This window comes from Onychostoma macrolepis, chromosome 05 (assembly GCF_012432095.1).
Source record: "Onychostoma macrolepis isolate SWU-2019 chromosome 05, ASM1243209v1, whole genome shotgun sequence".
Taxonomy (NCBI): Eukaryota; Metazoa; Chordata; class Actinopteri; order Cypriniformes; family Cyprinidae; genus Onychostoma; species Onychostoma macrolepis.
The window spans coordinates 29,825,870-29,850,688 of record NC_081159.1 but is presented as its reverse complement, the minus strand read 5'-3'; the positions used below and the strand labels follow the sequence as shown (position 1 = coordinate 29,850,688).

General features: G+C 37.7%; 1 protein-coding gene across 2 annotated transcripts in view; it reads left to right on the top strand.

Annotated features, from left to right (window-relative positions):
* Positions 1 to 24,819, top strand: part of taf6 (TAF6 RNA polymerase II, TATA box binding protein (TBP)-associated factor) — a 111,889-nt gene that overhangs the window by 80,774 nt on the left and 6,296 nt on the right. For both annotated transcript variants that reach the window (XM_058776696.1, XM_058776694.1), the window contains exon 12: positions 10,304 to 10,429. In XM_058776696.1, coding sequence (XP_058632679.1) covers positions 10,304 to 10,429 — 126 coding nt within the window. The remainder of the gene's footprint in view (positions 1 to 10,303; positions 10,430 to 24,819) is intronic.

Genomic DNA, 24,819 nt, shown 5'->3' with positions numbered 1-24,819 from the left:
ATTGTGCACATTTATCGCAACTTACGAAGTTTAACTCCCATTTTTTTCAGTGACAATTGAGAATTGTTTCCAGATGTCTGACTTGCCTTGCTTTGCTTTTGTCATGTAAACAGCAGCTTTAATTTTATTCTCAACTTAATGTGTTGACTCCATTTCTATTACACACCAAATCCCACCATTCCCTGCGGGTCTCCCGCGAAAATTTCTGACCGCCCACTCCCGCCCGCAGCAAAGGTAAAACCACCCGCTCTCGCGAGATTTGCGTTGGGTCCCGCGGGAGCCCAAACCCAATGCAGCCCTCTACTACACACAGAAATTGAAAGGTATTCACGGCAACCCATCAAAATAAAAGTTTCTCTTAAAGACATTGTGCCAGAAATATATTATTATTATTTAGTAGAATGTATGTAATACTCTTACTACCGTTGAAAAAAATTTATATTTATTTTTAAAGAAATAATGACACAATATTTCTTCCATATTCCATTTTAATAGTAAATCCCCTTTATTTACCAAAAAAATAAAATGTGTTTAAATTTCATTAATTAAAAGACAAATTAAATTTGGGTGAAACTTTACTGTTTACTGTTTTTCATACTTTTTTCACTTGAGGAAAAATTTGGGTCACACTTTATATTAGGTGGCCTTGACTACTATGTACTTATTGTGTTCATACTGTATTGCAAAGCACTATTGCTGCTATTGAGGTGGGTGGGATACGGGTAAGGTTAAGGACAGGCTTGGTGGTATGGGTAGGTTTAAGGGTGGGTTAAGGTGTAAGGGATGGGTCAACAGTGTAATTATAAATGTAATTACAGATGTAATTATATATAGGTATTTTTAAAAATAAAAGTACAATGTAAAAACGTGTATGTACACAATAAGTGCATTGTACCAAATTATTAATTCAAATGTGAGTACATAGTAGTTAAGGCCGCCTAATATAAAGTGGGACCAAAACTTGAAACACAATTTAAATAAGTATAAAGAATGGCATTGATTTTTGCACATTTTATTTTTGTTTGACTTTATTATTAAAAATAGTGTTTTTTAATTAGCATGTGGTACCAAAATTGGTACCGAGAACCGTGGATTTTCACTGGTATTGGTACCGAATACTGAAATTTTGGTACTGTGACAACACTATTTGTATATTATGACGGAAATATAAATACAAATGCTTTGCAATTTTATACAGTATTACAAAACACTTTGGAAATCATGCCAAATAGTGCAGAAAATTCATCTGAATAAACGTAGGGTAATTTCAAAGATGTTTACAAAAAAAAAAAATTATGGCCAGGCAGTCACACCACATGCTATTTTGAATAACTAATGTTTTTTGAAAAGTTAAAGGGAGTTCATATATGGGAGCGGCCCTTCATATATATGGCATCTTTTTTATGCATTTAAACCAATTTTTAACTGAAAAAATGCAATTGGACAGAAAATTTAGGCGTTAAGTCATTGACCCATATATATGTGTGTGTGTGTGTTTATATATATATATATATATATATACAGTGGGTACGGAAAGTATTCAGACCCCCTTAAATTGTTCACTTTGTTATATTGCAGCCATTTGCTAAAATCATTTAAGTTCATTTTTTTTCCTCATTAATGTACACACAGCACCCCATATTGACAGAAAAACACAGAATTGTTGACTTTTTTGCAGATTTATTGAAAAAGAAAAACTGAAATATCACATGGTCCTAAGTATTCAGACCCTTTGCTCAGTATTTAGTAGAAGCACCCTTTTGATCTAATACAGCCATGAGTCTTTTTGGGAAAGATGCAACAAGTTTTTCACACCTGGATTTGGGGATCCTCTGCCATTCCTCCTTGCAGATCCTCTCCAGTTCTGTCAGGTTGGATGGTAAAGCGTTGGTGGACAGCCATTTTAGGTCTCTCCAGAGATGCTCAATTGGGTTTAAGTCAGGGCTCTGGCTGGGCCATTCAAGAACAGTCACGGAGTTGTTGTGAAGCCACTCCTTCGTTATTTTAGCTGTGTGCTTAAGGTCATTGTCTTGTTGGAAGGTAAACCTTCGGCCCAGTCTGAGGTCCTGAGCACTCCGGAGAAGGTTTTCGTCCAGGATATCCCTGTACTTGGCCGCATTCATCTTTCCCTTGATTGCAACCAGTCATCCTGTCCCTGCAGCTGAAAAACACCCCCACAGCATGATGCTGCCACCACCATGCTTCACTGTTGGGACTGTATTGGACAGGTGATGAGCAGTGCCTGGTTTTCTCCACAATACCGCTTAGAATTAAGCCCAAAAAGTTCTATCTTGGTCTCATCAGACGAGAGAATCTTATTTCTCACCATATTGGGTGTTTTTTAGCAAACTCCATGCGGGCTTTCAGGTGTCTTTCACTGAGGAGAGGCTTCCGTCGGGCCACTCTGCCATAAAGCCCTGACTGGTGGAGGGCTGCAGTGATGGTTGACTTTCTACAACTTTCTCCCATCTCCCGACTGCATCTCTGGAGCTCAGCCACAGTGATCTTTGGGTTCTTCTTTACCTCTTTCACCAAGGCTCTTCTCCCCCGATAGCTCAGTTTGGCTGGACGGCCAGCTCTAGGAAGGGTTCTGGTCATCCCAAACGTCTTCCATTTAAGGATTATGGAGGCCACTGTGCTCTTAGGAACCTTAAGTGCAGCAGAAATTTGTTTGTAACCTTGGCCAGATCTGTGCCTTGCCACAATTCTGTCTCTGAGCTCTTCAGGCAGTTCCTTTGACCTCATGATTGTCATTTGCTCTGACATGCACTGTGAGCTGTAAGGTCTTATATAGACAGGTGTGTGGCTTTCCTAATTAAGTCCAATCAGTATAATCAAACGCAGCTGGACTCAAATGAAGGTGTAGAACCATCTCAAGGATGATCAGAAGAAATGGACAGCACCTGAGTTAAATATATGAGTGTCACAGCAAAGGGTCTGAATACTTAGGACCATGTGATATTTCAGTTTTTCATTTTTAATAAATCTGCAAAAATGTCAACAATTCTGTGTTTTTCCTGTCAATATGGGGTGCTGTGTGTACATTGAGGAAAACAAAATGAACTTAAATGATTTTAGCAAATGGCTGCAATATAACAGAGTGAAAAATTTAAGGTGGTCTGAATACTTTCCGTACCCACTGTGTGTGTGTGTGTGTGTGTGTGTGTGTGTGTGTGTGTGTGTGTATATATATATATATATATACACACAGTCATGGCCAAAAATATCGGCACCCTTGGTAAATATGATCAAAGAAGGCTGTGAAAATTAATCTGCATTGTTAATCCTTTTGATCTTTTATTTAAAAAATTCACAAAAATCTAACCTTTCATTGGATAATAAGAATTTAAAATGGGGGGAAATATCATGATGAAATAAATGTTTTTCTCAAAAACACGTTGGACCCAATTATTGGCACCCCTAGAAATTCTTATGAGTAAAATATCTCTGAAGTATATTCCCATTCATATTCACAGTTTTGAGCACTCCAGGGTGATTATGAACATGAAATTATCCAGCCATGGCCTCCTGTTTCAAAAAATGTAAATAGGAGAGAAAACAAAGCCCAAATTCCCTTAATCATCCATCACATTGAGAAAAAACAAAGAATATATTTCTGATGTGCAGCAAAAGATAATTGAGCTTCACAAATTAGTGAAGTGGCTTTAGGAAAAGAGCTGAAGCACTGAAAATTCCCATTTCCACCATCAGGGCAATAATTAAGAATTTCCAATCAACATAAAATGTTACGAAACTGCCTGGAAGAGGACGTGTGTCTATATCGTCCTAATGCGCGGTGAGAAGGAGAGTTTGAGTGGCTAAAGACTCTCCAAGGACCACAGCTGGAGAATTGCAGAAAATAGTTGAGTGTTGGGGTCAGAAAACCTTTAAAAAAATAAATAAATTGTTAAACAGCACCTACATCACCACATGTTGTTTGGGAGGGTTTCAAGAAAAATTCTCCTGGCTCATCCAAAAACAAACTCCAGCATATTCAGTTATCAGACACGACTGGACCTTCAAATGGGACTGGCCTCTATGGTCAGATGAAACTAAAAAATTATCTTTTTAGCAGCAAACACTCAAGATGGGTTTGGTGAACACAGGGATAAAAAGTAGCCCATGTGTACAATGAAATATACTGCTGTATTTTTGATGTTGTGGGCCTGTATTTCTGCTGGAGGTCCTGGATGTCTTGCTTAGACACATGGCATCATCGATTCTATCAAATACCAACAGATAAAAAATCAATAAGTGACTGACTCTGTTAGAAATCTTATAATGGGCCATGTTTGGATCTTCCAACCGTACAATAATCCAAAAACAAACCTCAAAAACAACACAAAAATGGGTCACTGAGCACAAAACTTCTGCTATGGCCATTCCAGTCCTCTGACCTGAACCCTGTAGAAAATGAGTGGGGTGAACTGAAGAGAAGAAGCACCAGCATGGAGCTGGGAATCTAAAGGGTCTAGAGTGATTCTGGATGAAGGAATGGTCTCTGATCTCTTGTCAGGTGTTCTCTAACCTCATCAGGCATAAGAGAAAATTTAGAGCTGTTAAACTGGCAAATGGAGGTTTCAAAAAGTATTGAATAAAAGGGTGCCGTTAATTGTGGCCAATGTGTATTAGAGAAAAATATTTATTTCATTATGATATTTCCCCCCATTTCTTCTTATTCTCCAATGAAAGGTTAGATTTTTGTGAATTTTTTTAAATAAAAGATCAAAAGGATTAACAATGCAGATTCATTTTCACAGCCTTCTTTGATCATATTTACCAAGGGTGCCATGACTGTGTGTGTGTGTATACATATATATATTTATATATAGGTGCATCTCAATAAATTAAAATGTCGTGGAAAAGTTTCACGAAAAGTTTCACAAAAGTTTCATTTATTTCAGTAATTCAACTCAAATTGTGAAACTCAGTTCAGTTTAAATAGTTTAAGTCTTTGGTTATTTTAATTGTGATGATTTTGTCTCACATTTAACAAAAACCCACCAATTCACTATATCAACAAATTAGAATACTTCATAAGACCAATAAAATAAAACATTTTTAGTGAATTGTTGGCCTTCTGGAAAGTATGTTCATTTACTGTATATGTAGTCAATACTTGGTAGGGGCTCCTTTTGCTTTAATTACTGCCTCAATTCGGCGTGGCATGGAGGTGATCAGTTTGTGGCACTGCTGAGGTGGTATGGAAGCCCAGGTTTCTTTGACAGTGGCCTTCAGCTCATCTACATTTTTTGGTCTCTTGTTTCTCATTTTCCTATTGACATTACCCAGATTCTCTATGGGGTTCAGGTCTGGTGAGTTTGCTGGCCAGTCAAGCACAAATGAAAATGAAATCAGAATCTTTAAAAAGCTGGTCAGCAGAAGAATGCATGAAGTGCTCTAAAATTTCTTGGTAAACGGGTGCAGTGACTTTGGTTTTCAAAAAACACAATGGACCAACACCAGCAGATGACATTGCACCCCAAATTATCACAGACTGTGGAAACTTAACACTGGACTTCAAGCAACTTGGGCTATGAGCTTCTCCACCCTTCCTCCAGACTCTAGGACCTTGGTTTCCAAATGAAATACAAAACTTGCTCTCATCTGAAAAGAGGACTTTGGACCACTGGGCAACAGTCCAGTTCTTCTTCTCCTTAGTCCAGGTAAGACGCCTCTGACGTTGTCTGTGGTTCAGGAGTGGCTTAACAAGAGGAATACGACAACTGTAGCCAAATTCCTTGACACGTCTGTGTGTGGTGGCTCTTGATGCTTTGACCCCAGCCTCAGTCCATTCCTTGTGAAGTTCACCCAAATTCTTGAATCGATTTTGCTTGACTATCCTCATAAGGCTGCGGTTCTCTCGGTTGGTTGTGCATCTTTTTCTTCCACACTTTTTCCTCCCACTCAACTTTCTGTTAACATGCTTGGATACAGCACTCTGTGAATAGCCAGCTTCTTTGGCAATGAATGTTTGTGGCTTACTCTCCTTGTGAAGGGTGTCAATGATTGTCTTCTGGACAACTGTCAGATCAGCAGTCTTCCCCATGATTGTGTAGCCTAGTGAACCAAACTGAGAGAACATTTTGAAGGTTCAGGAAACCTTTGCAGATGTTTTGAGTTGATTAGCTGATTGGCATGTCACCATATTCTAATTTGTTGAGATGAATTGGTGGGTTTTTGTTAAATGTGAGCCAAAATCATCACAATTAAAAGAACCAAAGACTTAAACTACTTCAGTCTCTGTGCATTGAATTTATTGAATACACGAGTTTCACAATTTGAGTTGAATTACTGAAATAAATGAACTTTTCCACAACATTCTAATTTGAGATGCACTTGTATACAGGTGCTGGTCATATAATTAGAATATCATCAAAAAGTTGATTTATTTCACTAATTCCATTCAAAAAGTGAAACTTGTATATTATATTCATTCATTACACACAGACTGATATATTTCAAATGTTTATTTCTTTTAATTTTGATGATTAGAGCTTACAGCTCATGAAAGTCAAAAATCAGTATCTCAAAAAATTAGAATATTTACATTTGAGTTAGAATAAATGACCATCCCTACAGTATAAATTCTGGGTATCTCTTGTTCTTTGAAACCACAATAATGGGGAAGACTGCTGATTTGGCAATGATCCAGAAGACGAACATTGACGCCCTCCACAAAGAGGGTAAGTCACAGAAGGTCATTACTGAAAGGTGTGGCTGTTTACAGAGTGCTGTATCAAAGCATATTAAATGCAAAGTTGACTGGAAGGAAGAATTTGGGTAGGAAAAGGTGCACAAGCAAAAGGGATGACCTCAAGTTTGAGAATACAGTCAAGCAAAGCCAATTCAAACACTTGGTAGAGCTTCACAAGGAGAGAACTGAAGCTGGAGTCAGTGCATCAAGAGTCACCATGCTCAGACGTCTTCAGGAAAAGGGCTACCAAGCCACTTCTGAACCAGGGACAACGTCAGAAGCATCTTAACTGGGCTGTGGAGAAAAATAACTGGACTGTTGCTCAGTGGTCCAAAGTCCTCTTTTCAGATGAAAGTAAATTTTATATTTCATTTGGAAATCAAGGTCCCAGAGTCTGAAGGAAGAGTGGAGAGGCACAGAATCCATGTTGCTTGAAGTCCAGTGTGAAGTTTCCACAGTCAGTGATGATTTGGGCTGCCATGTCATCTGCTGGTGTTGGTCCACTGTGTTGTCTGATGTCCACAGTCAACGCAGCCATCTACCAGGAAATTTTAGAGCACTTCATGCTTCCTTCTGTTGACAAGCTTTATGGAGATGCTGATTTCATTTTCCAGCAGGATTGGCACCTGCCCACACTGCCAAAGGTACCAAAAGCTGGTTCAATGACCATGGTGTTACTGTGCTTGATTGGCCAGCAAACTCGCCTGACCTGAACCCCATAGAGAATCTATGGGGTATTGTCAAAAGGAAGATGAGAGACACCAGACCCAACAATGCAGATGAGCTGAAGGCCACTATCAGAGCAACCTCATAACACCTGAGCAGTGCCACAGACTGATCGACTCCATGCCACGCCGCATTGCTGCAGTAATTCAGACAAAAGGAGCCCCAACTAAGTATCGAGTGCTGTACATGCTCATACTTTTCATTTTCATACTTTTCAGTTGGCCAAGATTTCTAAAAATCCTTTCTTTGTATTGGTCTTAAGTAATATTCTAATTTTCTGAGACACTGAATTTGGGATTTTCCTTAGTTGTCAGTTATAATCATCAAAATTAAAATAAATAAACATTTGAAATATATCAGTCTGTTTGTAATGAATGAATATAATATACAAGTTTCACTTTTTGAATGGAATTAGTGAAATAAATCAACTTTTTGATGATATTCTAATTATAGGACCAGCACCTGTATATATGTGTGTGTGTGTGTGTGTGTGTGTGTTCTGTTTGTGTTTTAAAGTTATTTTTAATAAGTGAAGTGAAGTTCACTGTTAAAGGGATAGTTCACCCAAAAATTAAAATTCTGTCATTAATTACTCACCCTCATGTCGTTCCAAACCCATAAGACCTCAAAGAAAACAAAAATAATGATTTTATTCCACATTTTCATCTCTACTTTTTCTCTAGTGGACGTGCGTTCACGACAGTTTATGACACAAGCGTGTGGCGGTGCAAGCGCTGATCCAGATCCAGTATGATGACGTTGAACACATGCCTTGTGTTCAACGTCATCACGCTGTGTGTTCAACGTTATCATGCTGGATCTGGATCAGCGCTTGCACCGCCACGCGCTTGCATCATGTACTGTCGTGAACTGTGAATAGCCAAAAAAAAAAAAGAGTTTTAAATCAATAATAATAATAAAATAAATAATAATAAAAAAATTAAATGTAAAATACAAAAATTAATTTCACGGGGCCCAAAATTAAAAGTTACTAAATTAATAATGAATTTGCTTACTGCTGTTCTGTTTTATACAGGCATTAAGGCATTCAAGGCCGTGCTGTTTTGTGAATATAGTCCTGGCTGAATGAGTTGCCGCTATGCATTGCCACTGTATACAGCAGTTTCGTGTACCATATTGCTTTATCAGAAAGCTGTTTTGTATCATTCCAGTGTGCTGATCATTCACTGAGAGTAAACCTTAAATCAGTGATTCTCAAACTTTTTATACCAAGTACCACCTCAGCAGATATTTGGCTCTCCAAGTACCACCATTGTGACCAACATTAAAATACAGTAAGCGTAGTAGGTCCAACTATTCAGCTACAGCTCTGCAGAGTTCAGAAAAGAGGCAGTTTTAGATTACACTTTATTTTGATAGTCCACTTTAGACATTCTACTAACTATAAGTAACTTTGTAACTGCATGTCATCTAATTCTCATTCATTTGCAACTATGTCTACTAACTCTCAGGGTAGACTGTTAGGGTAGGTTTAGGGTTAGTAGAATAAGTTGACTTGTACAACGGGGCCGTTGAATGCTTGAATCTGATTGGCTGACGAACGTTCTAAGGTGTGCAATTATTTTCAGGGAAATGCATGGTGAACGTAGTTCCAGGCAGGTCTTGACCGCATTACATGACCATATCACTTCGCCAAATTATTTGAGTTATTTCAAAGGTCCTTACAGCAAAAAACAAAAAACCCACAACGACACTGGCCAAACAAATAAATTTAGTAAACAAAAGGATAAAAAAAACGACAGATCATGTCCATGTTTTTGCCACAAAATTGTTTTATGTACAGAAAGCACATACTCTATCTCTCCCACTCTCTCTCCCTCACAGACAGTTTGCACACACATTAACATAAGCGCTGATGTTGTTAGCGCTACTCTGACGATTTTATCAGTAACATAGTTTAACAACTTAAAAACTACATTACTTCTCACAAGCGAGGTAACAACAACGGTGCTGTTCGTGAAGAAAATGAACTTAAAGTTTCACTATAACTAGAGACATTGCTGCCGAACACTATTGAGAGACGCACAGACTCACAGAGGTAACGTTAATCTCTCTCTCTCTCTCACATAACTTGGTTATTAACTGCATTAGTCTGCTATCAACAGCTCAAGCCTCCGTTACTGGGTTTAAAATTACGCTTTGGAATTAGCAACAGAGGCGTTGGATGAGATGCAGAAGAAATAATCCTACTCACAATAGCGCCTTGAAATATATCATCTGATCGATGTATTGAGCTGTGGCAACGTAGTATAAGCGGAATAATTGACTTTGGTCCGTTGAATTATTAGAAAAATAATGCACACCTCGTCAATTATTCCTTACATATACTTGCAAAGTTTCTCATAGTCAGTATGTTGTATGTTGTGGACTCATCAAAATAAATTATTAGAAGATATTAAGCAGACAGTCTACAAATACTCTAATTACTGCTAGTTGACATGTAGTTGCAAAGTTACTTACTGTTAGTAGAATGTCTTAAGTGGACTATCGAAATAAAGTGTTACACAGTTTTATTCCTAATAAGAATATTTATTGTTGTCAACCACTTTAACATTGTAAATACACAGTTTGAACATTAACACTGCACTGTGCATACAAACAGGTAAATAAAAAAACTTAAATAATGATTAAATTAAAATGTGTTGTTCCTAAAAGTTAAATAAAAACTGTACTGTACTTAAATATATTTTTAAAAAACTTCACTCAAATAAAGATTCAATTAAAATGTATTGTGTTTTAACATTAATTTATATTTAATTTAATGATTTCTCTGCGTACCACTAGAGAAAGCTTGAGTACCACTTGTACTTGTAACTCACTTTGAGAACCACTGTCTTAAATCATTTAATTTCCATGTAGGTGATAAAGACATTGATCATCCCCCGGCTATCTGTAGAGGGTGCTCGTATTAAAGCTGTGATGGATGGACCAGTGGTGTCCAACATTGATAAGATTGGAGCTGATCATGTCCAGAGTCTGTTACTGGTAAGTACCTCACAACAACACAAGTCAGTCATTTAGATGAGCAGTAGTTCTCATTCTGGTACTGCCATTATTGTTTTTATTGTTGTTGTTGTTATTTATGCAAATAAATGTACATTTTAATTAAATTGGAAATTAAGCCAGTCAAGGTAACATCATTTAGTAAATGAATATCTATGAACAATTATATAGCAAACACGACAAAGGTAAACTTTTAAAAGAAAAGAGATGTCCCATTATAGCTTATTTGGCAACGTCACTGCCATCTTGCAGTACTATAGCCTGTGACATCAGAGGGTTCGTTGTCTTGCCATTCTCATTCGGTATTAAAGGGGACTAACACAGTTTCTGCCAATCTCATGTTCATCTTGAGTACCTATAGAGTAGTATTGCATCCTTCATATCTCCGAAGATTTCTAAAAGACAGATAAAGCTGTACTACTTCTCTCTGAAAACAGTCGAGCTCCTGGAGGCATGCCATCAGCGGAGCTAAAGATTCATAAGCATGCTCAGACTTTGCATAGTGATCGTCTTCAACCTGTGACATCAATTTAAATAAAACAGGAACAAAAACTTTATTACCTTAAATTTTATTTAATTTGTTTATAAAACATTTGTCACTGAAATGCAGCGAACAAACAAACACACTTGCACAAATCCGTTGCTGCCCCTGGAGAAACAAACTGTATCCACTGTTACCTTAATGCTGAGTTCTTTGACAAGCTGAACAAGGTTATCTCTCCCTCACGACCAGAAACACACTTCTTTTTTGACATTGTTGTTTGATTTAGTGGTCTAAAAAAAAAAGACAAATCTTTCTCGAGCAAGTCCTGTGCAGCGCTGTTGATGACTTCTGTAACTCGAATGAAGCACAATTGATGGATACGCTCTTGCTCATGCTCTCCTTCTGGTTGATGTGTGTGCACGCTCTTTCGGGAGAAGTGCCCATCAAGGAATTCTGCCTTTTATGTCATACAGGGCCATACTCAAAAAAAAATAAATAAATAACTTTTCAAAACTTATACAAACCATGAAGGAATGTAACTGGCACAGAAATACTCCATCATATGTTATTTTATCTTATATGATTTCATTGCTAATTTTTCTTAGCTTTGTACTAAACTTCATGAAGTGTCGTAACTAGTGTTGGACAATATGCACTAGTCATAATATCCTATCGTCAGCTTGTGAGATCTCAGATATGCCTTATTCCAGTTACAGTTTTTAAAAAAAATGCTTACAGTACACACAGTTTTTGAAACTATAGCTCCATTTCTCAAAACTCTACACACAGAACTAGGGGTGCTCCGATCAGGATTTTTGAGGCAGATCACAGAAAGCAGTATCTGTCAATACCGATCACCAATACCGATCTTTTAAAAGCCATCTTTTTATCATGTAGAATTATTTATATTGATACTCCAATCAGTATTTTTGGACATTTATTCAGTGCCTAAATTTCATTTTTGAAAATGGGGGGAATTCTCCTCTTAGGCGACTCTTGTGAGAGAGGATTTTTTTCATTTGAGGGGTGGAGGGAGGCATTTTTTTAGACATTTTTTCATAAATATACTTTAATCTCACCTAAATGTTTGATCATCCAGTGCATTTTTGTTTTTACAATCGTGCAGTTGTTGCAGAAAAGCTTACACACAGCACAAGCCTGATTTCACACAGGAGTCCACTACTGATCCATCTGTTTACCACAAACACAGCATTTATCCATTATTTTGATTTCCAAATCCAAACGTTGTTACTGAAAATGCTTTTTCTTTGTGATTCTTTTTTTTTTTTTTTTTTTTTTTACAGTAATACAATCTTTATAGACGTGTTTAAATACAATATAAGCAACACATTATTCAGTGCTTTTTACATTTGCATTTACTTCTAGATTTAAATATTAAGTTGCTCAAGGAAGTGGCAAAACATTTAAACTACTTTTCTTATGTTATCACAAACATTCTAAATGAACTTATGACTGGCAGAAACAGTCAGCTCTACTGCATTTTCTTTTGCATTTAAATCATTATTATGAACAATCCTGCAGTTCATAAAGAACTTTGCTTTCCATACTTCCACGAGTGCCATCTATTATTGCCTTGTTTATCTAAAAGTGCTCTTTACTCTTTTAAACCTAGCCAAAAAGCCATATGTTTTGACTGTCAAACACAGTAGACTTTAATTATATGCATTTATAGTGTAATTACTACATTTTTTCGTGTCAATCCATGTTCATATTTATGCAAACAATGCGCTGTCACTTTAATTCAGTGCGTACAGTACAGCAAAGATAGACTTGGTGCGGAAACGATCGCTGCACTGCTGCAGACGCACCACTCATGGAACGCACTACCGGACCACAACCGTGTGCAGTGTTAACGCTCTGATCCGTTAACGTGAGGGCGGAAAAAATACACACCGCATGCACACAGCAAACGGAGTATAATAATGTGAACCTGGCATCGTGTGTGTGCTTTGAGCGTACTGACAATTGTCAGTCAGCTGTCAACAAAGCAGACTTCATTTCTGCTTTTTCTTTACAATCCACACTCAGCATCTTGGGCTTGACTTAGACCTGGATTCGTCCAGAAGACTCAGCAACCCCAGCTGCTCTCTCTAACAATTTCTCTTTCTCTCACACCCCACATCAAGTTGGCCGGGGTGGGGGCACTGGTCTGCTCATTTCAAACAATTGGAAATGCTCAACCCACTCTCCCCTATGCAATTACAACTCATTTGAATCTCATGCCATTACTGTAACAGCTCCTATAAAACTCCAGATTGGGGTAAATTATTGCCCCCCTGGCCAAATTCTAGGCACCTTCCTAGAGGAGCTGGATGGGCTGCTGCCCTCCTTCATGGAGGATGGCACTCCACTCTTAGTTTTTGGCGATTTCAACATTCATCTAGACAAGCCTTATGCTACAGACTTTCATTCACTCCTAGCTTCATTTGATCTCAAACGTCTTACCACTACTAGCGCGCACAAATCAGGCAACCAACGTGATTTAATTTACACACGCAATTGTACTGCAGATAACATTTTTGTACAACCACTACATATCTCTGACCATTTCTTCATTATATATATAATAATAATAATAATAATAATTAAAGCTGCAAACAGCGATGAATGGGCCCTCGCACCCGGGCTCACCGCCGACCGGTTGCTTCAGGGAGAGAGGGAACGGTGAGCAATATGCATTTAAAAAGGCAAACATAGAGGAATGTGTCAAAGTTATTTATATGTGCCAAACCTGCTGCCAGCTGGTGGCACTATGTCTATAACTGAATATTGGCATGTAGATGTCTTCAGGGCAGCACTTTTATCAAACATATGAAGTTTGATGCAGATTGAAAGTAGTATGTTTGAGTTACTATAAAGCATGACATTTCCTATTGCCAAAAGGTGGCGCTATGATTATAACTGAATATTGGCCTTTAGGTGTCTTCAGGCCATGACTCTTACCAAACATGTGAAGTTTGGTGCAGATTGGACATTGCATGTTTAAGTTAGTGTAAAACAAGCCATTTCCTGTTGCCAGCAGGTGGCGCTATGATTATAATGGGATTTTGGCCTTTAGATGTGTTCAGGCCCGGACTCTTATCGAACTTGTGAAGTTTTGTGCAGATTGGACATTGCATGTTTAAGTTAGTGTAAAACAAGTCATTTCCTATTGCCAACAGGTGGCGGTATGTTTATAACTGAATATTGGCCTTAAGATGTGTTAAGACCATTACTCTTATAAAACGTGTGAAGTTTGGGACAGATCGGACATTGCATATTTAAGTTGGTGTGAAACAAGTAATTTCATGCTGCCAGCTGGTGGCGCTATGTATATAACTGGAAATTGGCATGTAGATGTCTTCAGGCCAGCACATTTATTAAACATATGAAGTTTGGTGCAGATTGAACATTGCATGTTTAAGTTAGTTTAAAATAAGTCATTTCCTGTTGCCAACAGGTGGCACTATCACTATAAATGAATATTGGCCTTAAGATGTGTTCAGGCCAGGACTCTTACCAAACATGTGAAGTTTGGGGCAGACCGGACATTGCATGTTTAAGTTAGTGTAAAACAAGTAATTTACTGTTGCCAGAAGGTGGCAGTATGATTATAACTGAATATTGGCCTTCAGATGTGTTAAGGCCAGGACTCTTATCAAATATGTCAAGTTTGGGGCAGATCAGACATTGCATGTTTAAGTTAGTGTAAAACAAGTAATTTACTGTTGCCAGAAGGTGGCAGTATGATTATAACTGAATATTGGCCTTCAGATGTGTTAAGGCCAGGACTCTTATCAAATATGTCAAGTTTGGGGCAGATCAGACATTGTGTGTTTAAGTTAGTGTGAAACAAGTTATTTCCTGTCACCAGCAGGTGGCGCTATAATTTTAACTGAATATTGGCCTTTTGATGTGTTTAGGCCAAGACTATTATAAAAGGTGTGAAGTTTGGGGCAGATAAGACATTGTATGCATGAGTTACAACAACTTCCTGTGTCATGGTATTAATAACATGTTTTAGTACTTAGTAAGTGTTGCTAGCATGTTTTAGTATGCTAGTATGCAATTTATTATTTTAGTATGCAAATTATTATTTGACCATTAATGTGAGCATGTAGATGTCTTCAGGCCAGGACTGTAATCAAACTTGTTAAATTTGGGGCAGATTGAACACAGCATGCCTGAGTTACAGCAACTTCCTGTTTCACTGCATTACTAGCATGCTTTAGCACTTAGCTAAGTGTTGCTAGCATGTTTTAGTATGCTTGTAGTATGCTGCTAGCCTATTTATCACTTGTTGACACTTTTTAATATGCACCTAGGAGTCCATTACAGTGTTAAACATGTCACTTCCTGTTGCCAGCAGGTGGCGTTATGACTATAACCAAATACAGGAATGTATATGTGTTCAGGACAGGCCTCTTATCAAACTTGTTAAATTTGGGGCAGATTGAACACAGCATGCCTGAGTTACAGCAACTTCCTGTTTCACTGCATTACTAGCATGCTTTAACACTTATCTAAGTGTTGCTAGCATGTTTTAGTATGCTTGTAGCATGCTGCCAGCATATTTATCACTTGTTGACCAGTGGTGGAGGTAACGAATTACAACTACTCACGTTACTGTAATTAAGTAGTTTTTTCGGGTACTTGTACTTTTTTGAATATATTTTTAAAGCTGTACTTTTACTTGTACTTAAGTACAAATTGAGCAAAATAATCTACTTCATTACTTTTAAAATCATAGTTCGTTACTGAGTACGCCCACAATTTGAATTGATATTCAAACCTTTCACAAAACTTCAGTAGCCAATAAAGATATCCGATTGTAAACGGACCAATAAAAGCCCTGATATCTGAACCGAGTCCCGGGAAAAGCCGCTGCTGCAGCAGGTGAAGAGCAGCTGATCGAACAGTGAGGGAGCACAGCGTGATTTATGGACTCAAAGTTTGGAGAAACAAACTACATGGTAGCGTTATCATAAATATCTATATTTTGATACCGGTATTGAAATATCTGACACGGTTCCATTACTCATTCTCCACAGTATCTACCGTATATACACCAATACACATCCTCTCAGACAGCGAGTTTGACAGCATCAGCCTCCTGTCAGTTACTGAGTCTGAATGTCCGCGGGGGATTGCAGGTATTCCGCATAGTTTTAATCATTTCCACGCAAATGTGGCGATCGCTTTATTGTAACATGAGAACAGTCATGTAGTCACAGAAAACTGGATGCGAGCTTTCAAATAGGCCTAATTTATACAAATTAACTGCTTGTCCTCTCACTGATATTGTGCGCAAACTGTGTGCTATCGCGATCTCTCCGTGCTTCTAAAGTAGAAATTATTTCTCTTTGCTCCTAGATTAAACTTTGTCGAAAGTTATCAACCATTCAGAATAGATCCACGCCTGACCGATGGAAAAGCTACTGGAGATTTTATTGTCTGTAAGTGAAATGCACCAGAAAGTCTTCCAACAATCAAAGATGGAACTTTAATTTCTTTATGAAATTATTTATTTAGGAATGGGATATTTGTCTGATTTGTACATATAAATATCCTAGTCTGTTTAACTGCATCACTACATTGTACAGACATTACAGGTCAAAGCCATCTGATGCTCCATTTATCTAGCCTAAATAAATAGGCCTAAAATATATGGCTCTTAAATCACTGCTTATAAAAAATTAGTGTTGTCATATTTCGAATACCTCAACTGAATTGAGGTCATTTGTTTTATAATTTTATTACTGACTGCACTTGTCATTTTTTTTGTAAATTCAATTCAGTTTGAAATCAAATTTGAAATCAAGCTTCCTTGTATTGTAAGCTTTTGCAACAAAGTTACCCTATTTTAAAGACACAAATACACAGAATGAGCAAATGTTTAAGATTTACATTTTTGGAATGGTAATTGATCAATATTTATATGTATGTACATAAAGGCCTATATTAAAATCTGTTCATCATATAAAGCGAATGTGTCTTTTTAGAAGACTTGGGTTAAACCAGTTTCAAAGCTTGAAATAATGATTGCCTTGAAAAAATGGATGGACAAATTATTTTTTTAAATATTAAAATATCTATATGACAACTATAAGTTGTAGTTTTGCCAATGGTATTGAAAATGATTAGTCGTCATGAAATCAAAATGACCCTATACTTTTTAGTGCGCATTACTAGTCTTGTGGTGAACAATTAAACCGTGCAAGTCAATACACTGGGGAAAAAAATTGTCTGCCATTGTAATCTTTAATCAGAAACTGAAAAATTTGCTTCCGCTCTGGAATGGCGTTCTCGCTCTGATGACATCAGTTTGAAGGCTTGGGGAGAATCCTCTTGTTAAATCACGACGTAAGGATTGCTGTTTCTGGGTCAGTGCCTCTACTTATTTCACTTGAGAATACTATCTCAACAACCATTTAATAGCACTATTTAATTAATATTACATATTTAAGCTAAGCATTAAAAAATTTGCTGTGCACACTACAGTCTCCGTGCTCACAGTGTCCCAGACACTAATATTTTAGCTGAATCACTGTCTCGCCATCTGGGATTTCAGTATGGAAATAAAGGTTAGGGTTATAATTTTTCAGTATTACATGACATCGTGTTTGTATATTAGCACAGTTTGGTGTTTTTGGGGGGTGTCTGGCAGAGCATTAGGACCCAGTATTGGTGAAGCGTGATGTCAGATGTAACAAGCAGATATTCTTAGCCACTCCTATCCAACCATGAATCTGCTATGAGCAAGAGGTGGAGTATTCAATATCCAATATTCCACTTCAGTCAATAAGATAAAAGTGGATTTTGTTCAAAGTAGCTATTATCCACATAGATCTTTGATATGAATGAATTTTTTTTTTTCATTAAATATCAACGGCTAAAAAGTAACTAGTAACTAGTACTCTGAGTAGTTTTTGAGACGAGTACTTTGTACTTTTACTTAAGTACTGTTTTGGCACCAGTACTTTTACTTGTAATTGAGTATTATTTCAGCAGTGTAACAGTACTTGTACTTGAGTACAAATTTTCAGTACTCTTTCCACCACTGTTGTTGACACTTTTTAATATGCACCTAGGAGTCCATTACAGTGTTAAACATGTCACTTCCTGTTGCCAGCAGGTGGCGCTATGACTATATCTGAATATGAGCATGCAGATGTGTTCAGGACTGAACTCCTATGAAACGTGTGAAGTTTGGGGCAGATCGGACATTGCTTGCCTGAGTTACAGCAACTTCCTGTTTCATGGCGAAACATCAAACTTTGTCAGGCTCCCAGGGACACGCCCCTTGACGAAAACTCTAGATCTTCGCAATTTAACATCGCAAAGGCCTTATGATTACACTCAGCAAATTTGAAGACGATCCGATTAAAACTGTAGGAGGAGTTCGTCAAAGTACGAAGCCTGGAAATTGCAAAAACAAGAGGCTTTTTTGTAGGTAATGGTGTGTTACATGTGTGTACCAATTTTCATGCATGTACATAAAACGTAGCTCGAGGCGCACTCTTTTGAAATATTATAGGTGGCGCTATCGAGCCATTTTGCCACACCCACTTCTGAAACCCATATCAGATGTAAATTTTCGCCAGTTCTGACCCGTGTGCAAAGTTTCATGAGTTTTGGATTATGTTTAGGCCCTCCAAAATGCGATTCACTTTGGAGAAGAAGAAGAAGAATAAACGGAGCAATTCCAAGAGGGTCCTCGCACCTCGGTGCTCGGGCCCTAATTAAAGCTGCAAGCAGCGATGAATGGGCCCTCGCACCCGGGCTCACCGCCGACCGGTTGCTTCAGGGAGAGAGGGAACGGTGAGCAATATGCATTTAAAAAGGCAAACATAGAGGAATATGTCAAAGTTATTTATATGTGCCAAACCTGCTGCCAGCTGGTGGCGCTATGTCTATAACTGAATATTGGCATGTAGATGTCTTCAGGGCAGCACTTTTATCAAACATATGAAGTTTGATGCAGATTGGACATTGCATGTTTAAGTTAGTGTAAAACAAGTCATTTCCTATTGCCAACAGGTGGCGGTATGTTTATAACTGAATATTGGCCTTAAGATGTGTTAAGACCATTACTCTTATAAAACTTGTGAAGTTTGGGACAGATCGGACATTGCATGTTTAAGTTAGTGTAAAACAAGTCATTTCATGCTGCCAGCTGGTGGCGCTATGTATATAACTGGAAATTGGCATGTAGATGTCTTCAGGCCAGCACATTTATCAAACATATGAAGTTTGGTGCAGATTGAACATTGCATGTTTAAGTTAGTTTAAAACAAGTCATTTCCTGTTGCCAACAGGTGGCACTATGTTTATAACTGGAATATTGGCCTTAAGATGTCTTCAGGCCAGCACATTTATCAAACATATGAAGTTTGATGCAGATTGAACATTGCATGTTTAAGTTAGTGTAAAACAAGTCATTTCCTGTTGCCAACAGGTGGCGGTATGTTTATAACTGAATATTGGCCTTAAGATGTGTTAAGACCATTACTCTTATAAAACTTGTGAAGTTTGGGGCAGATTGAACATTGCATGTTTAAGTTAGTGTAAAACAAGCCATTTCCTGTTGCCAGCAGGTGGCGCTATGACTATATCTGAATATGAGCATGCAGATGTGTTCAGGCCAGGACTCTTATCAAACATATGAAGTTTGGGGCAGATTGAACATTGCATGTTTAAGTTAGTTTAAAACAAGTCATTTCCTGTCACCAACAGGTGGTGCTATAATTTTAACTGAATATTGGCCTTAAGATGTGTTCAGGCCAGGACTCTTACCAAACATGTGAAGTTTGGGGCAGACCGGACATTGCATGTTTAAGTTAGTGTAAAACAAGTCATTTCCTGTCACCAGCAGGTGGTGCTATAATTTTAACTGAATATTGGCCTTTTGATGTGTTTAGGCCAGGACTATTATAAAAGGTGTGAAGTTTGGGGCAGATAAGACATTGTATGCATGAGTTACAACAACTTCCTGTGTCATGGTATTAATAACATGTTTTAGTACTTAGTAAGTGTTGCTAGCATGTTTGACCATTATTCTAGCATGTTTAGCACACAATGGCATAATTTACAGTGTTGCTAAAAGTGCATCACTGTGTAAAACATGTCACTTCCTGTTGTCAGTAGGTGGCGCTATCACATATAACCGAATGTGAGCATGTAGATGTCTTCAGGCCAGGACTGTAATCAAACATGTGAAGTTGGAGGCAGCTTGGACATTGTATGCCTGAGTTACAACAACTTCCTTTTTGATGGCGTTAGTAGCATACTTTAGCACTTAGCTAAGTGTTGCTAACATGTTTGAGCATGTTGCTAACATGTTTAGCACACAATGGCATATTTTAATGTGTTGCTAATAGTGCATCACAGTCTAAAACATGTCAATTCCTGTTTCCAGCAGGTGGCGCTATGACTATAACCAAATATGGGAATGTATATGTGTTCAAGACAGGCCTCTTATCAAACTTGTAAAATTTGGGGCAGATTGGACACTGCATGCATGAGTTACAGCAACTTCCTGTTTCACTGCATTACTAGAATGCTTTAGCACTTAGCTAAGTGTTGCTAGCATGTTTTAGTATGCTTGTAGCATGCTGCCAGCCTATTTATCACTTATTGACACTTTTTAATATGCACCTAGGAGTCCATTACAGTGTTAAACATGTCTCTTCCTGTTGCCAGCAGGTGGCGCTATGACTATAACCAAATACGGGAATGTAGATGTGTTCAGGACAGGCCTCTTATCAAACTTGTTAAATTTGGGGCAGATTGAACACAGCATGCCTGAGTTACAGCAACTTCCTGTTTCACTGCATTATTAGCATGCTTTAGCACTTAGCTAAGTGTTGCTAGCATGTTTTAGTATGCTTGTAGCATGCTGCCAGCATATTTATCACTTGTTGACACTTTTTAATATGCACCTAGGAGTCCATTACAGTGTTAAACATGTCACTTCCTGTTGCCAGCAGGTGGCGCTATGACTATATCTGAATATGAGCATGCAGATGTGTTCAGGACTGAACTCCTATGAAACGTGTGAAGTTTGGGGCAGATCGGACATTGCTTGCCTGAGTTACAGCAACTTCATGTCGAAACATCAAACTTTGTCAGGCTCCCAGGGACACGCCCCTTGACGAAAACTCTAGATCTTCGCAATTTAACATCGCAAAGGCCTTATGATTATACTCAGCAAATTTGAAGACGATCCGATTAAAACTGTAGGAGGAGTTTGTCAAAGTACGAAGCCTGGAAATTGCAAAAACTGCACAAAAATCGAACAGGAAATTCAAAATAATGTACTTCCTGTTGGGTTTTGGATTTTGTACCAAGAGGCTTTTTTGTAGGTAATGGTGTGTTACACGTGTGTACCGATTTTCGTGCATGTACATAAAACGTAGCTCGAGGCGCACTCTTTTGAAATATTATAGGTGGCGCTATCGAGCCATTTTGCCACACCCTCTTCTGAAACCAATATCAGATGTAAATTTTCGCCAGTTCTGACCCGTGTGCAAAGTTTCATGAGTTTTGGAGCATGTTTAGGCCCTCCAAAATGTGATTCACTTTGGAGAAGAAGAAGAAGAAGAAGAAGAAACGGAGCAATTCCAAGAGGGTCCTCGCACCTCGGTGCTCGGGCCCTAATAATAATAAACGGAGCAATTCCAAGAGGGTCCTCGCACCTCGGTGATCGGGCCCTAAATATAACTGCAAGCAGCGATTGCGGGCCCAAGCCGTCAGCGCAACCGCCACGCCGGTGGCATCAGGAAAACTGTGCCCAGCGGGCACATGCATTACAGTAACCTTCTGGCAGTCTGGTTTTGAGGGATACAGCAATGAAAGGGTTAATCCAAACTATCAAGACATTGAGAGACACACACACAAACACGCAACAATATATAACATTTTGGTAACACTTTCAATAAGGTTTCATTTATTAACATTAACTATATTAATTAATATGAACAATAATTATATAGCTTTTATTAATGTTAGTCTCTCTCTATTCTCTCTCCCTCTCTCTCTCACACACACAAACTCACACATAAAGAGCAATGTAAATCTTTTGTAACACTTTTCAATAAGTTTTTATTTTTAACATTATATAACTTAACATTAAGTTAGCATGAATAATAATTTTATAGCATTTATGAATCTTGGTTAATGATATGTTCAAAATTGACTACTACATTATTCATTAAAATTTCTGGTTAATGTACATCGGTTACTGTACCATGAACTAACATAAAGAATTTTTTACTAACACGAAAATATAGTAAAACATATGTTGTTCAAACTTAATTTGTTAGTTTTGAATTAAATAATGTTAAAAACTATATTCTTGAACTATACTAGTTAATATGAACAATGATTATATAATATTTATTCATGTTAATTAATGTTAAGTTAAAATGTATTAATACATTATTAAAATTTAAAGTTGTATCTTAACATTAGTTTATGTTCTGTGAATTAATATATAATTAATATTTTTAATGTTAGTATTAACTAAAATTAAATAAGATTAATAAATTATTTTAAAATATATAAGTATATGATAATATATATATATATATATATATATATATATATATATATATAAATACTGACAGTACAGAACATTTCAGCTGATTCTATGCATTTTTTTTCATTCTGATATACAGACAGGCAGCACATGAAAAATAAGGTCATGCCTCCATCTGGTGGTCATCCTTATTATTACACTCTTCACCTTTAAACCAATTTCAGTGATGGTTTTAATTGTTTTGTGGCCCCTGAGCATGATACATTTTTGAAACTAAGCATGTTTCCTCAGAATGACTTGTTATATTTATGTAAAAAGTTTTGAAGTGTTTGGACACTGCACTTTAAAGATATAAGAAAATTACTGCTATTTTTTTTTTACTGTTACTTTAATAAATCACCATTGCCACACCGTTCGAGATATCCTAAATCCGTCCGCAATTTAAACTCTTCAGTATATTGGCATCATGTTGACAAAGTTTGGTGTGAACTACTTGTTTCTGCTAGGAGCAGTATGAATTTATTTACGGCCTGTTTTCTCAAAAAACAAATATTAAAATAAAAATAGCCGACTTCCTGTAGGTCGTAGCTAATGACTGTGAATTAGAAAGTTGTCCGGCATAATAAGAACAATTTATGTACCAAGTTTGGTGTCTGTAGCTAAAACTAACCCCTCCCTCTTTTGTGAAAACGACACATTTCCTGGTGCCAGTTGGTGGCGCTATAACTTTTACTCATAATAGTCACATCTATTCGATCGGCATCGCATAACGAACAAACCCCTGAAGTTTGATCAACATCAGACAATTTATGTGGCTGTTATTAGACTTTTTGTCTCTCATTTCTCGCCATAATTTCATCGCCTCGCCACGGGCAAACCGTTCGAGATATCAAAAATCCCTCCGCAATTTAGCATCCCCAATGTCTTGAGATCATGTTCACCGAGTGTGGTGGCAATCGGATGATAGTCCTCAGAGGAGAATATCAAATTCCAGAGCATACGCTTTTTAAAGAACCCTGAATAGCTGACTTCCTGTTGGGCGGAGCCTATGACATGCAGTGCGAAAGTTGTTCGGCTCAATGAGATCTATATATGTACCGAGTTTCATATGAGTACGTGCAAGTATGTGTGAGCTACACATCAAGTTTTCAGACCGCGTTGTAGGCGTCGCCAGAGCCCCCGTGCCACGCCCGGGTCCCAGCCTTGGTGGCGTCCTAATGGCCGCAGATTCCAACGTGTGTGCAAATTTTCAAGAGTTTTTGAGCACGTTAAGGCCCCCAAAAACACCCAAAAGGTTAAAAAAAAAAATAAATAAAATAAAATAAAAATAATCCTTAGTAAAACAAGAGGGCCTGCGCCATTCTGGCTTGGGCCCTAATAATAATAATAATCCTGAAGGAAACAAGAGGGCCCTCGCCATTCTGGCTTGGACCCTAAATAATAATAATCCTGAAGGAAACAAGAGGGCCCTCGCCATTCTGGCTTGGACCCTAATAAAAATAATCCTTAGGAAATCAACAATAAATAAATAATAAACGGAGCAATTCCAAGAGGGTCCTCACACCATCGGTGCTCGGGCCCTAATAATAATAATCCTGAAGGAAACAATAGGGCCCTGCGCCTTACTGGCTTGGGCCCTAAGAATAAAATAAAAAATAATCCTGAAGGAATCAACGAAAAAAAAAAAAAAAAAATTATCCTGAAGGAATCAATAGGGCCCTGCGCCATTCTGGCTTGGACCCTAATAATCCTTTGAAAATCAAGAGGGCCCTGCGCCTTACTGGCTTGGGCCCTAAAAATAAAATAAAAATAATCCTGAAGGAATCAACAAAGGAAAAAAAAAAAAAAGAAAGAAAAAAATTATCCTGAAGGAATCAATAGGGCCCTGCGCCATTCTGGCTTGGACCCTAATAATCCTTTGAAAATCAAGAGGGCCCTGCGCCTTACTGGCTTGGGCCCTAAAAATTAAATAAAAAATAATCCTGAAGGAATCAACAAAGGAAAAAAAAAAAAAAGAAAAAAAATTATCCTGAAGGAATCAATTGGGCCCTGCGCCATTCTGGCTTGGACCCTAATAATCCTTAGGAAAACAAGAGGGCCCTGCGCCTTACTGGCTTGGGCCCTAATAAACGGAGCAATTTCAAGAGGGTCCTCGCTCGGGCCCTAAATATATTTTTTTGAAGGTACAAAGTCAATAACAAAAAAAAAACAGAACACTAAATTCAAGTAACAAGGCATTCAATTTGATCAGTTATACAGTATATTCATAGTGAAGTGTCATTTAAAAACATTGCAACATCTAGGCTAGTCCACGTTCAGCTAAGTAACACAATCAAAAATCAAATAAAA